At 51.8% G+C, this 14,608-nt stretch overlaps 6 protein-coding genes across 6 annotated transcripts; 3 read left to right on the top strand and 3 right to left on the bottom strand.

Moving 5' to 3' along the window:
* Nucleotides 1-604: 604 nt before the first annotated feature.
* ACET3X_002237 (uncharacterized protein) lies at nt 605-2,561 on the bottom strand (the record flags this gene model as incomplete). Its single annotated transcript, XM_069448583.1, has 3 exons — nt 605-1,763; nt 1,812-2,210; nt 2,329-2,561. The coding sequence occupies 3 exons, from the start codon at nt 2,559-2,561 to the stop codon at nt 605-607; spliced, it is 1,791 nt and encodes a 596-aa protein (XP_069308784.1).
* A 572-nt stretch (nt 2,562-3,133) lies between these two features.
* Nucleotides 3,134-3,986, bottom strand: ACET3X_002236 (uncharacterized protein; the record flags this gene model as incomplete). The annotated part of the gene is made up of 2 exons (XM_069448572.1): nt 3,134-3,879; nt 3,938-3,986. The coding sequence occupies 2 exons, from the start codon at nt 3,984-3,986 to the stop codon at nt 3,134-3,136; spliced, it is 795 nt and encodes a 264-aa protein (XP_069308783.1).
* Nucleotides 3,987-4,588: 602 nt separating this feature from the next.
* On the top strand, nt 4,589-6,748 carry ACET3X_002235 (uncharacterized protein; the record flags this gene model as incomplete). The annotated part of the gene is made up of 2 exons (XM_069448560.1): nt 4,589-5,137; nt 5,975-6,748. The coding sequence occupies 2 exons, from the start codon at nt 4,589-4,591 to the stop codon at nt 6,746-6,748; spliced, it is 1,323 nt and encodes a 440-aa protein (XP_069308782.1).
* A 661-nt stretch (nt 6,749-7,409) lies between these two features.
* ACET3X_002234 (uncharacterized protein) lies at nt 7,410-9,844 on the top strand (the record flags this gene model as incomplete). The annotated part of the gene is made up of 5 exons (XM_069448549.1): nt 7,410-7,797; nt 7,846-8,021; nt 8,074-8,103; nt 8,160-8,732; nt 8,786-9,844. The coding sequence occupies 5 exons, from the start codon at nt 7,410-7,412 to the stop codon at nt 9,842-9,844; spliced, it is 2,226 nt and encodes a 741-aa protein (XP_069308781.1).
* Nucleotides 9,845-9,933: 89 nt separating this feature from the next.
* ACET3X_002233 (uncharacterized protein) lies at nt 9,934-11,356 on the bottom strand (the record flags this gene model as incomplete). Its single annotated transcript, XM_069448538.1, has 2 exons — nt 9,934-10,959; nt 11,015-11,356. The coding sequence occupies 2 exons, from the start codon at nt 11,354-11,356 to the stop codon at nt 9,934-9,936; spliced, it is 1,368 nt and encodes a 455-aa protein (XP_069308780.1).
* A 403-nt stretch (nt 11,357-11,759) lies between these two features.
* ACET3X_002232 (uncharacterized protein) lies at nt 11,760-12,779 on the top strand (the record flags this gene model as incomplete). The annotated part of the gene is made up of 2 exons (XM_069448527.1): nt 11,760-12,589; nt 12,638-12,779. 2 exons carry the CDS (start codon nt 11,760-11,762, stop codon nt 12,777-12,779), a joined length of 972 nt encoding a protein of 323 aa, XP_069308779.1.
* Between the last annotated feature and the right edge of the window lie 1,829 nt (nt 12,780-14,608).

Below are 14,608 nucleotides of genomic sequence, written 5' to 3'. Positions count from 1 at the left end.
CCCAATTGCAGTAATTGGGTGCTGGTCGCGAGCTGTGTGAGAGTGTTTCGCTGGTGGGGCGGGAGAAGCGACGGGCGCCGCGGGTTGGGGAGCCGGAGGTTCTTAGCACGACTCCTGAGTCAGCACGCCATGGATTGTTGCGGTGGCCTCGTCTATTTTTGACCAGTTCACGCATCGTTCGTGAGAATTATTAGGTAGGTGTTCGACCAGTGTCGCTTTCTTCGCATTTGTCGCGTTTCACTGCGCGGTGAAGGTGACGAGATTCTTGCGTGAATGAGGCCAAATTCGATTGCGCGACAAAGTCCGGAACCGGCATAAATCCAGCGACTGTCGTAACGCAAACCTCAGAGCCCAGCATTCTTCAGGCGGCATTCCTTCTTGTTTTCCAAAACACTGTCGCGGGTCAATATGATATTAGAGACACTCGTAGGTGATGAATTGAACAGAAAAAAGCTGATATTGTTGCCAGAATCCAGAGACACAATCGTCCTTCCATGGTTGGACAGAACACGCCTGCAACACCTAACTCTAATTCACACCGCCTCCAAGACCGTTTCTTCGTACCGGACATATATTCGTAACCATCTCTCACCTACGCCTGTATCTATAGCTTCGACTCGGCCATGCTTGCTACCCCCTCGGCCCTCCCACCCGTAAAATTCACACCCACACTCGGCTCCAGCGTCCCACTCTTGTTGATAAGCAGCAACTTCCTCAACCTACTAATCGGCTCATCATCATCCCTATCCCTCACATAAAACGCCCAATCCGCCGTAGGATCAACCTCCGTCTGACTATAGCCATTACCCAGCCACGAGAATCTGTTGCCAGTGTATTGAACATCCCAGTCATCCATTCTGAGTTCTATGAGCGCCTCGATATAGTGCAGTGTAGAGCCAGGCCAGAGTGCTGTAACGGGACCGTCTGGGCCGAGGGACTTGTACCATGAGCGGCAGGCGTCATTCCAAACGGTGCGCTTCATGTATTCATCTTTGAAAGCCACAAAGTCATCGATGGCTTCTGCTTTGGGCGCAAAAGTAGAGATGTTGTGTGTTTGGAAGCGGTCGATGAGCTTGCACATGTAATCTGCCTGCGCCTCGATAGCGCTGAGAACGGGACCGTTGCCAATGGGACAATTGGGACCTAGGAAGATGAGGTAATTTGGAAAATCGGCGGCCGCGAGACCAAAGTACGAACGTGGTTCTTTGGCCCACACATCTTGGAGATTGGCGCCTGAGGAGTTTATCACGGGGAAGCGGGGCTTGAAGGACGTGTTGAAGCCTGTGGCGCAGATGAGTACGTCGATGGGGTATTCGTTGCCGTCGGAGCATACACAGCCGCGTTCAGTGATGGAGTTTATCTCGCCGTAGACGGTTTGTACATTGGGTTTTCCTAGGGCTTCGAGATAGCCGACGCCTGGTGTTAACCGTCGGCATCCAACGTGCCAATTCGGGATCAGGCGCTCTTGCAGGTACTCATTGTTTAGCTTGTCAGTCATTTGCTGCCGGAAGTAGGCTTCTGTCTCGGAGTTGACGTTTGTGTTCTTGAGGAAGATGCCGAACTGGCCGTTGAGGCCGCGCTCAATGTTCTTGCGGTATGCGACTAATGCGCCGGGCTTGGTAGCGAACTCGAGTTTTTCGCTGTCGGAAAAGACGTGTTGTTCGAGGCCCTGAACGGGCGAGACCCATGTTGGTTCGCGGATGAAGGTTGTGACTTTCTTGACGTGTGGTTGGATGGTGGGGAGCACTTGGATGCCGGAGGAACTGGAGGAGTCAGTTGCTGAGATAGAGAGCCGCACATAAGGCAATTACCCATTTCCAATCAAGCCGACGTGGCGACCCTTGAGTTCAACGTTGTCGTCCCAATTTGCGGTATGTAGTAGTGTGCCCCTGTACTTGTCCAGACCTGGTATGGCTGGCCATTGCCAGTTGTTCAAGATACCCGACGCATTCACTAAGATGTCGCAATGGTCGTTGACAGTCTGATTGTTCTCCAGATCTCTGACCTGCACATCGTATCCTCCTTTCTGCTTGTTCCATGTTGCGCCAACAACCTGATGTTGTGTCTTGATGTATTTGCGGAGACCGTATTTGCGCGCAAAATCGTTAAAGTAGGCAAAGATCTCTTTCGAGCTGGCGTATACAGCAGACCAATCCAATTTCGGCTCAAATGACCAAGTGTAGTTATGCGCAGGAACGTCGCATGCGCATCTCGAAGCGAATGTTAGCAAGGGTTTGCCAGATGCGCCACTTTGTTGCAGCCGGTTCTGCAAATCGTGGGGCGGAGAGTGCATGCTTCCCCGCAACAAACACCCAAATCGGCACTTACCCCGGATATCTATTCTCGTACCAAGTTCCCGAAACCTCAGCGTTCTTCTCATAAACTCGAAGACTGTAATTTGAGAAGTGCTTTTGCAGCTTGTATGCCATCAACAGTCCCGAAGCACCTGCGCCGATACAGACGACGCGCACATGGCGTTGCGCGTGAATTGGACCCCGTAACCGATGCTGAGCATCAGTCTCTGGCGCAGCCGTGGACGGAACAATGAAACCGTCCGCCATCGTGATCGGTATACAGTTAGCGTGAATGATGAAGAAAATCAGTTTTGAATTTCGAGTAGCAACCAGGAACCGCTGCTGCTACGAGGCCTCTTAACCTCTTGAACTTTGTTTGGGCATGCTTGCACCGCAACTTCCCAGCATTCAAGAGTCAGGTCTTAGCTCCATGACTCCACGTCGCGAGTCAATCTAGTGAACGCCTAAATCTGGGGTGCGCGAATGGTGTGAATGCATCATTAGGGTACCGAAAGGTGGTGTCGATTCGTGATATGGGCTAACGGTGCCAGTGGCTACTCATGAGCTTTTGTCTGGCAAAACATTTCCGAGGGGTGCACAGACATTAGCCAATTGAAAAGGCATTTGGAGTAGTACTAATCCTTCTCGGATACGGAAGTTGTGTCATCCTGTTTGCGGGGATCAGTGTGGAGCACTGGGGTGGAGAAGCTCTTCCGAGGTACAACTGACCAAGCAAAGCAAGATTGCGTCGAAGTACAAGGTTGACGACAGAGTCATGTGTTATAAAATACGTGTGAAACTGATATCGAACGATTGAGGTCTTGGGCTAGCACCATGCTCTAGACGATCGTGTATCCTCCGTCTGCGACTAAAGTGGCGCCTATCATGTAACTTGCCGCTTCGGAATGTAGAAACGCAACACAGTCGCCGATTTCCTCCACCTCTGAGTAGCGGCCAACAGGAATTTTCTTTCCTTCTGTTTCTATCATGTCGCCCTGACTCATGTGCTCTTTCACTAGAGCTGTCATTACATAACCTGGGGATATCGCGTTGATCCTGATACCCTTGTGTGCGAAAGCGAGTGCATCTGACTTTGTAAGGCCAATGACAGCATGCTTGGACGTAGCATATGCTGTGCTAGGAATATTGAGCGGTGGTGCAACTAGGCCGTACATTGATGAGACATTGACGATAGAGCCCCGGTATGAACGATAGGAGTCGGAAAGCTTGTCTTGCTTGAGCATCTGGCGGATCTGGGCACGTTGGCATTGCCAGACGGCGGTGGTATTGACAGCCATGATTTTCGCGAAGTCGTCCTTAGGTATTTCATCCGTCGTCTTCATGAGTCCGCCGATGCCAGCATTGTTGACCGCGTAATCCAGTCGTCCAAATTCCTTGACCGTCTTTTCTACACTATCGTCAACGGCCTTCTCATCGGTGACGTCGATTTCGAATGTTTTGACGGAGACATCCGACGATATTTTCTTCAGTTCGCTGACGGTCTTGGTGATGGGATTGCGATCGAGCAAGGCGAACGAGCGTACGCCTTGCTTCGCAAGAGCGTATGTAATGGACTGGCCAATACCTGGAGGATGTCAGCTGATCGGTAGGATAAGCTAGATGCCTAGCTTGATCAAACATACCGGATCCAGCACCCGTTATGTATGCTACGCCCTTGAGTACGAAAGACATGTTTCCCTGCTCAGCGTATACTCTGCAACGTGAATTCAGTTATTAGATACCAGATCCACGAAATGTTGATAATGTGCACTGCTGCCACCACCCTTGCTGTTAGCCTAATGTTAGATCCCAAGATGCTGCGAGAAGTGCTTGTAGGCGGGGTTGAGCTTAAGGTCGGCCATGGGTTTCCTGGTAATAACTGTTAGATCCCGGCCCGGACGGGCGGAGACCGAGGCATGGATGCCTAAGGTGATCACTATTTAGGCTTGCAAGTCGGGTTACGTTTGGTTGGAGACAGGTTACGGTGGGGGTTGGGGTGGGTTTAGGGTGGGTTTGGGCTAGGCTACCTAGATAGGAAAACACTACGCTATACTGGGTAACTGGTTACTGTCAGATATGAGGAATGTAATCTCTATGCAAGAAAAAAACATATGCCGATACAAAGCTGTTGTAGCTTCAATAGGGGGGAACAGTGAGATTCACTTTGTTTTGGGCTACGTCATCTGTGCACGTGTTTGCGTGTCTTAGCGCGGTTCCAGGTGTCAGGGAACATTCGCCACCACGCTTCTCACCCTGCAGCCCACAGTACCCCTCATCGCCATGCGCGTCCTACCATGGCTCCAACACCCCATCGAATCGCGCAAACCTCTACCGAGCTCAAAAAGCTGGCCAGAAAAAATGGCCCGCGCCTCAGCGAGCGACAACAGAAGCAGCTCGAGCGCGAAGCCGAACTCGAACAGCGCGCCGCCCGCGCCCGCAGAGCCGAGGAGAGTCGCAAAGCAGCCAAGAAGAAGCGCGAAGAACGCGAGGCTAAGGAGGCAAGAGCGAGGCAGCAGATTGGTGTTGGGCTAGCGACACAGCTGGCTGGCTATAGTCATACGCAGGCGCAGTTGAAGAGTGGCATGGAAGCATTCCTGGGACTGAGCAAGAAGAAGGAACAGGAAAAGCGTGAAAAGGACATGCAGCTCACCAGGAAGCTAGAAGAGATTGCGGAACAGATGGAGAAGGAGCCGTGGGATGACAGCGACGACGAGGACACGGTAGTCGATTTGCCAGCGACGAATGCATCCTCCGGAGAGCAATGGGCCGACGATGACTTGGACGACGACACACTCCTCGAAGCACATGACATGGTCGTGTCAGACCCAGCAAACGAACCAAAAGTGGCTATCCAGCTTCCTGCATCCGTTACTCCTATCGCGCCTGCTCCACCCGCTATCGTACAGCTCCCCGCACCTGCCCACCCTGTCGCCCTCGCTCCGCTCGCAGCGCCAAATCCTGCACAAGAAGACCGCGAATTCACACGTACTCATGGATTTATAAACAAAGCCATCGAGGCTGCCTTGGACAAGCTGCCCGAGCCCTTGATCGAACTGCTGTCACAAGATCTTTCGCTGAAATCACCAGACTGGGATCCTCCACCGGGGCTACTGCATAAGCTGAACCCAGTAGGGCTGCCTCCTCATCGCCTGCGAATCAAAGTTGGTTGCACTGTAACGGTGCTCCGAGATCTCAACACAAGCAGCCAACTGTCTAAAAGCCAACACTTGCGGGTCCTGCGATGCGAGAATGATCGACTAGAATGCCTGGTCCTGGATGGACAGCTGCAGGGGACTAAGACTCTCCTTACGCGGGTTCCATTCATTGCGAAGTACAAGAATCTGGACCAGCACCCTTTCCAACGGACACAATTTCCCATACGTGTAGCCATTGACTATACACCACCCAGCGTGCCACGCGACACATCACAATCAGGATTCAAACTCCCTTCTATACCCGGCCGTATGCCGCCTGCCAGCTTGCCGAGAAAACCGACTCCACCTGTTGTCAAATCAAAGCCTTCCGCAAACCAGAACCCAGGCTTCAAGCTTCCTGGAGTTCCAGCGTCAAAGTCCAGCTCATTTACTGCGGCTGAATCCACGTCCGTTCCAAAGAATGTTTCGTCAATAACAATGTCACCGACCGACTGCTGGGACGATTTCTTTGAAAGCAGTACTCAGGTTTCGCGGGAGCTTGCTCTAGAAGCTACGCCCATGGTCAAAGAGCCGGCGAGGTTTGCAACGACTGCATTGGCTTCGACAGTTGATGGCATTCCTCCTATCTCGACTCAAGACTTTGACTTCTCTCTCGATGATCTCGACGAAGAGCCATCGAAAGAGGATGAGAAAGGCAAAGCCGCTCTCGTCACGCATGTTGCGCCTAGCACAGCGTCTTTACCACTGCAGGCGAAGTCAGGGAATATTCGGCCAGGACAAAGACCAACGTCTTTAACGCTTCCGTCTCAGCCGGCAACACCTTTGGTCAATCTCGTATCTAAGGTGGTAAAAGCGGAGACCGGCCCTGCAAGATCTGATGCCGTTGTCACGCAACAGGAATCTACACCACGGGCTCCCGCAAACTCAAGCAGGGCATTGACCACTTCGAGACCCCCTAAAAAGATAGCTGGGAAGTGCCTCAACCCAGGTCCTTTTGCTTACGGAAACCTCCAGGAACAGCTCGCAAAACTAAGGGCATCCCAGCTGCCCAAGTCCATGACTGGCCCCTATGCGAAGAGAAGAGCTACAACAACGCCATCCAGAGACTCGGCTCCTCCTCCAGCGAAGAAGCAGTGCGTACCGATACCGACACCGCCTCCAAAACCACCTGTCGCGGCGCCGAGGACGAGCCAGTGTTTCGAAGACTTTGCCATGTCGACGCAGGAAGTCGCTTCTTTCTTTGATGACGATGATGATGATAACACGAGCTTTAGGTCGTCGCCGCCTATTGCTGTATGAGCTATGAGTAGTGGATACTAAATAATAATGGGTGCAAGGTCATGGAACTGGGGGCCAGGCATTGGAAATGATACCCTTCTTTTTGGTTTGTGTTTTTTGTATAGATGAATGATTAGACCCATGACTCTGAATAAACGTTTTGAATTCGCTTACTCTACTTCCTCGCCCCCAAAAGCTATTGCAATTATATCACAGACTAACGTACAACATGGACAGGCAAGGGCGCTTAATATTCTTTGTTGTGTTCCTATCATCCTGGTTAGCGGCTTGGCGTCCCACTGCGACTTGGATCCCTTGGTCTTCCTCCCCCACATTTCTACTGCTGGCCACGGACGCACCAATTGTCGTGGCGGTGTACTTTCGACCTCCTGGTTAAGGCCAAGATGATCACTGTTGTATCTCGCCCCCAACTGCGCTACAACTGCTGCACGCTCGTCAGACGACCAATCACCTTTCAGCGGTAAATGTCCCTGACTAATGCTACATGAGGTTGCGTTTCATGCAGCGCCCAGGGCGTAGGCAACGATGGGGGCCAAAAGCACAAAATTGTATGCTCAGCCTCGCAAGGCGCACCGGCTGAAGACTTACAAACACCATCTTTATCCCCCGAGTGGCTCATGAGAATTTTTCTCGCATCGCCCACGGGATAACAAGTCATCAAATGGATAGTCCGGAGTGGCGCTCGTTTGTGTCGCACGAGTCGACACAACTCCGCTCCGATTTCGGTTCAGTGATCCAGCCAGGACGACAGGACGGCGCGGCGAATCAATTGCTGGAAAGCGACGGGCAAGAACAGCACAATGACGAACGGAACCGAGCCAGCGCGTCTCTAAACCAATTTCACAACAACGGCAGCTTTGTGTATTCGGACGACGAGCAATCACATTCTCTGCCGTCCGACGGGACTACGAATAAGCATTTGGCCCAAGCAAGCGCAGGAAGTGTCCCTTCTCAAGAAAAGGTCGGCGACTCTGTATACTGGAAAGGAAACACCCCGTGGGCTTTGACTTGGGAAGTTCTTGGGATAGCCGTTTCTTTATGCTTCCTTGGTAGGTCATACATCCGATATGTACGAGGTATCGCTAACGTGTGAGTAGTGCTTGGCGCATTCGTTGTACACCTAAAAGGTCAAGAGGAAAGTGCGTGGTCAATCAAAGTACTGCAAGCTACACGAATCGCACCATCTCTATGGCCCATACTCTTTTCTGGCGTACTAGGCAATGCGATTCGTGCACTTGCCGACTGGCGCGTTGAGCGTGGGGTCGACCTACTGGTACGAAATGTATTGTCCATGATGCATAGCCTGGCTGATTGATAATATGCAGACTTTGGAGCAGTTGATGAGCTCGCTAACGGTTAGTACGGATCATACAATCACCCAACTCGACTGACGCTAATGCTTATATGCTAGCTTGCTGGCTCCGTCATCACCATCTTCAAATGGTCGGTCCTGAGAATCTCGAGTGTAGCTCTGCTATTACTGTGGGCGTTCAATCCCCTCGGATCTCAGTCCTCATTTCGAGGAATCTATCTGATGGATCAGGAGGGATCTAGGACAGGAGACATTGCCTACTACAACTACAATCTCAGCCAACAGGTACAACTGAACTCGATCTTCGATACCCAAACACGCATAAAGCCCAGGCTTCGCGCTTTGTATTCTTCGGCTCTTTACGACGTCGCATCCGCTACTCAGTACGTCGACAAGACGAACACAACATACCAAGACATTGCTATCACGCTCGGGGGAGAAAGCTCAGCTGGTGTACAAGCAGCTACTGATCCGTGGGGCAACATCCGAATGCCGAACCTTCACACTCTTCCCGGTTTCGATGCGAAAGAACCGCATCGTTGGGTAAGTGTGCCTTGGCAGGAATCAGTACAAAACTATTCCAGTCTTGTCGGCGATCATGTTGCAGGCCTGGAGCGGAACTTCACTGGCAACACCACGTTCAACACAACGTCTAGCTATATAGGTTTTTCGGTAAGAGACGCTTCCTTCGTCTTGTTTGTGGCTTTCATCCTAACAAGTTTCAGTGCACTCCGTGGTTGAGTCTCAAAGACATGAATGAGACACACGCGTGGATGCTCAACAGGTTCCAGAAGAATCTATCCGAAATGATGGATCCTGCTGGCACCAAAGGCATGGGGACTTTCTTCCTAGACTTTGCGGAAAAACAAGTATGGAACGACACTACTGCAAGTCAAAACATCATGTTCGCGACTCGACGCGACCCACCCGACTATATGTCTATCACAGAATGCTCGCCTCGGATGACATACGTTGACGCTCAAGTATCGTGCATATCGAAAGGCGCTCTGGGAAAAACCAACTGTGGCGTCGACGCAGTGCGAGAGACGCCCATGCCCACCAACCCCAAAAACCTGACCGTTTTCGAGACCCGAGTGTATCGCTGGCCAAACTCGACCTTGGACATGACTCCGCTTCTACCCACCTTTCTCATGCACGCCTTTATGGATCTGCTCGATGATATTAAGCGTGGATCTGGAACATCTGGTATAGTGGAGTGGTACATGAGAGACCCGCTTACCGCAGTGAACAATCCCGCGACCAATACATACGCAAACATGCACCAGCTCGATATCAAAGTTTTCGAGCAAAGATTCTCGCTGCTGTGGAACACGCTGTGGAAAACCAGCACGCAACATGCAACCATCATGGGTGGAGGTCTCGCGCCGTCCGTTTGGAACGACACCACGCTCCATCTCAACACGACGTCGAATATCACATTCCCGCTGCCCGCCACCTACGCTCTGGATATCCCATGGATTGTATTGTATTTCGTGTCCGTGGCCATCATGTTCTTCGCGGCGGTCTTTTCTCTGATTATGCATCACCGCTGCCATGCGCCCCCGATTTTGGGCTACGTCAGCAGTATGATTAGAGACTCGAAGTACTTTGATGACGGAAAGATTCAAGGAAATAGTGCAGAAGACGGGACAGGGAAGACGAAGCGATTACAGTACTTGAAGGTCATGATTGCGGATACCAAGACAGATGAAGACGAGGGCAAGATCGCTTTTGTACCGGCACATGCCGAGAGCAGAGTGAGAAGGAGGAGATGGTACCAATAAAGAAACGAGGAAGAGGAAAAGATGAGCACGACTCAACGAGAGGTTCAACAGCGTTTACGAATCGAGATCACAAGCAAAGACATATTGTACTACAAAACACCCCAGAATTCTTCCGGCTCCAAGCCCCACTTTTTGCACAGTTCCCTATATCTCTCCGTATACCCTTCAGCTCTCTTTCTGTACCCTTGCGCAGTCTTCATCTGGTCCCTCCCCACTTGATGTCTATGCGCCGAATCCGGCCCATCCGCCACCCTCACAAAACGCGCATACGTCCACAGCTCAGGCAACGGCGTATGTTGCGTCAAGCCCTGGCCACCATAAATCTGCATCGCCTCATCAATAACCTTGAGCAGCGCATTCGGCACCATAATCTTGCTCTGCGCAATAGCATATTTGCCTGCCTTGTTCCCTAGCAGATCCATCGTATCCGCCGCATTCAGCACCACCAGCCGCATGGCATCAATCGTCATGCGCATATCCGCAATACGCTCGATGTTGCTGTCAAATTCGCCAATGTACTTGCCGCGTGGCTTCTTCCGCGGCTCCATGCATCGCACGAGCGCGAGCTCGAAGGCGCGTTCTGCCTGGCCGATGAGGCGCATGCAGTGGTGTATGCGACCGGGGCCCAGGCGGCCTTGTGCGATTTCGAAAGCGCGACCGGGGCCGAGGATGATGTTTTCGAGCGGTACGCGTACGTTGTCGTAGATGTACTCGCCGTGGCCTTCGGGCGCCCAGTCGTATCCCATGATTGTCAGGTTCCTGACTTGCTTTAGTCCCGGGCTATTCGCGGGGACTACCAGTGTTGTGTGTCTGTTCCATGCATTCGTATTGTTGGGGTCGGAGCAGCCCATCAAGATGAAGAGTTGCATCTCCGGGTTGTACTGGCAGTTGCCGTAGAGTTTACGCCCGTTTATGATGACTTCCTTGTCGGTGATTTCCATTCTGATGCCGACTTGGGTGGCGTCGGAGGAGGCGACGTCGGGTTCGGTCATGCTGTATGCGGAGGACATGTCACCGTTCATAAGGGGGTGGAGCCAGCGCTTCTTCTGCTCGGGCGTGCAGTACTTGGCGAGGAGTTCAATGTTACCGGTTTCGGGAGCGTGGCAGTTCATTGTCTGGGCATGTTGTTAGTGAGGCAACACAGGAGTATTGGGCATAGAGGAAGCATACCTGTGCTGCCCAGTATACGCGCCCCATGATCTCAGCGCAGCACGAGTACTCTAGGTTTGTCAAGCCGGGGCTCTCGATGAAGTGGTTTGGCAGAAACAGGTTCCATAGGCCTTGGGCTTTTGCCTTTTTGCGAAGGTCGTGGATGATGGCTGGCGTTTCCCATCGCGTCTCGCTCTCCTTGAGCTGCGCTTTGTAGATGCGCTCAGCGGGTATGCATTCCGTCTCGACCCAATCGTACACTTGCTGGATCTTCTCGATTGCGATGGGGCGCAGTTTGGCCTTCACCCAGGGCGGTATGCGCGCAAAGGCTGGGCTGTTGTTAACGTCGATGTTCAGTACCATGGTTTCTGCGTGGTGAGCAGTGCTATCGAGGTAAGTGACGACGATCGAACTCCAGCATGAAAAGTCTACGCGCGAATACAGAAAACATGACTCGATGCAGCAATTGTTGCCGACGCGTTGCGATGCGTGTTGCCAACCGAGGCGGTGCTGATTTTGGCGGGGGACCGGATGTCTTTAAGCGTGAGGAATGCAGTGAGGCAGTGTAGCAGTGGATGGGGAAGCTCGGACCCCCTGACGTATTCCCGCGTCGAAGTGAGTCGAGATGAGAACTACTCCACAGCCGCACCCACATGACACCAAAGGACACAAAGGCCCAGCATCTATACAAGACCAAGCCCTTGATATAAAATGGCTTCCGAGATGGAAGAATCGCTCCACAACTTACACAATCCATCTAGGCACCATGGCTAACGAGGGATTCGCGAAACCATGGCTTGACTTCGAAGAGGAGCTGGGCGTGCGCATGCTCCTCGAGCCACCCATCTCAAACATGTCAGAGCAGTTTATGCGATTCGGCGGCCTTATGGCTTCAAAATACACATTCCCCGAACCCGACCCTTCCGTGAAGACCGAAGATACGACAACTGATCACGGGACCAAAGTGCGCATATACACACCTGACGGCTACACCGGTGGCAAGCCAGTGTGCGTGTACTACCACGGCGGCGGATGGGCCATGGGAGATGTGAACGGAGACGATCCATTCAGCAGGGCAATCTCAAAAGCCGGGGGCATCGTCGTCGTATCAGTCGAGTATGGGCTCGCGCCGGACAACAAGCACCAAGCCTTGATGGACGAATGTCTCAATGCTTTGCGATGGGCGTTGGACAACTCGAAGCGGCTGAACACCACCGAAGGAAATTTTCTCACAGCCGGACTTTCGGCCGGCGGTCAACTGGCTTTCGCGACTGCGCTGAGAGCCCTGGATGCAAACATAGTTGGGCTTGTTGGCGTTGTCGCACTCATACCCGTGACTGTGCATCCGGATGGCATTCCGGAGACACTTCGACCTAGGTATACGGCGATGAAGGAACACGATCGGCACACTATCAACACTGCGGGAGCGATGAGGGAGTTTTGGAAGGCTTTTGATCCTCCGCCAACTGACATATATGGATCGCCCCTCCTTCACCCTAGGATCAAGGACTTGAACAAGGTCTACATGTCTGTTGCGGGACACGACACGCTGAGAGATGACGGCGTGCTTATGAAAAATATGCTAGATGATGCTCGGTACGTTTTGTGTCTTCATTGCAAGACTTGATGCTAACCGGACTCTAGTGTACCCGTCAAATTCGACTTCTATGATGGCTATCCACACTACTTTTTCGCTTGGCCTTCTCCAAAGCTTGCTGAGCCACAGAAAGAGTTCATGGACAACTTGGCTGAGGGTGTCAAGTATGTGTTAGCTGAGGAGTCGTAGCTACAACTCACATAGTGGTATGAAGGATACAGATGCCCACTTGTCGCTTCGTCTGTATCATATGTGTAAGTCACTCCAATTGGCACTGTCTTCTCATCCAGGGGCTGTGGCCATCACTACAGCACAACAGCCTCCATTCAGTTGCATACCTATCCCAACTCTGCAACTTTTCATCATGCTCACAACTACAATACTCTCCGCCATTCTGACCTCCACGTTCACCGCTCTCGCCAGCTCCGTAGAGAAGCGTGACCCAGGCAATTTCCGCCTCCACAAGCACCACATCTCTCTTCGTTAACGGAAGGTACAATGACAAGGAACTGGGCTTTGGTTATGAAAAGAGCGACTATCATGGCATTTAATCATGGCTTCATACTGCTAGCTAAGCGTGCTTCGTTCCGCCTCCAACTCAGGGCCACAGCTTCAATCTGCGCGCCGCCTAACCCTTCCTCGAGACGTCAACATCCACATCTCCAAGGGCACCAGAGTCCCGGTTCCAATCACCAACAGTAATGCCGTAATCTTTGTTGGCGTTCTGGATCTGAAAGTCGTTGTAATTGGAACCCCAAGGGCAAGACCAGTAAACGGTGCAGACTCGGTTGTCACCATCATAGATATCACTGAGAGTTACATCGTTAGCCCATATCGGTGAGAATCTGTGCGAAGGTTCGAGTATGACTTACATTTTACCCTCGGTACCGGAAGCAGACCCAGAACGTCCACACGAGTACACCTTCTCGCTTGAACCTGCGCCAATGGTTATCTTGTCCACTTCGCCAGCGCTTATTTCTGTGTCCTTGTTGTTGTTCTTATAGAATTTACCCCCTTGATATGTACGTCAGCAACGGATCTGTCGGAAGTACTTGACGAAGACGATGGAATGATCTCGGAACTAAGAAGGGAGGCACCCACACATGGCTTCCGCGTTCTTGACGCCGATGGCTCCACTTCGGAAACTGTTGATGATATTGATCGCGACCCACTGTGGATATCCCATGATGGAGATGTTAGAAATTGGTGAGGTGTTGAATTGGAGTGGTAGGTAATATATGCTTGGATACAGGAGTTGGTTCTCGGAAGGCCCAATATATACCCGTCGGGAGTCCTACACAGCCTTGGAAGCTTACTTTTTTTACAGCTCCTCTCACATGCATAGAATCTAGCTGCGCAGATATGGAGCTCCGTCCGGAGGAATAAACGACGACACCCTTATTTTCTCGGAGACTGATTTTGAAAAGGCAAGCGCCCTCTGACCATATGCCAGGTTGTTTAATTCTCGCTTGACAATTACCATTTCTGGGAAATGCTACCTACTGGCGGCCTGAGCAGGACCCCACCATCGATAACCATTTGTTAGAGGTTGTACACCTGTCTCTGCAGTCTCTGGAAGAAAAAAAAAAGCAAGCAATCTTCGCTACCGGATACGTAATACAAGAGTTGTGAGTACGAATTATTGTAATATGCAGGTGTATTTTATTCTGCATCACACCTGGGCAGCGTCTGATATCAGCACATGTGGCAAGTAGGGACCACGAGAGTGCGAAGGTCGCCTTTTCAGCGGCAGAGGCCTACTGTATCGCGATAATCATTAGAATTAAGCTTTAGGGAACGGTTGATTGTGTGTTGCTTTAGTTCGCTGGGTTCGTCTGAGTCACCGCTGTACCGTAGTTCTCGGCGTGGTAGGCAAGTAGGGACCTCGGGAAGCTTCCGCAAAACTATCATGGTGAGCGATGAAGCGGTGTATGCTGCACTTGTTGGCCATCCTCAACGGACTTCCCGATTTCTAAAGTTGTTTGATAGTGAGCTTTGATTCGCTATCTTGATGCGGA

The sequence above is a fragment of the Alternaria dauci genome, chromosome 2, assembly GCF_042100115.1.
Source record: "Alternaria dauci strain A2016 chromosome 2, whole genome shotgun sequence".
Taxonomy (NCBI): domain Eukaryota; kingdom Fungi; phylum Ascomycota; class Dothideomycetes; order Pleosporales; family Pleosporaceae; genus Alternaria; species Alternaria dauci.
Note: the sequence above shows the minus strand (reverse complement) of the source record. Positions and strands in the feature narration are given on the sequence as shown.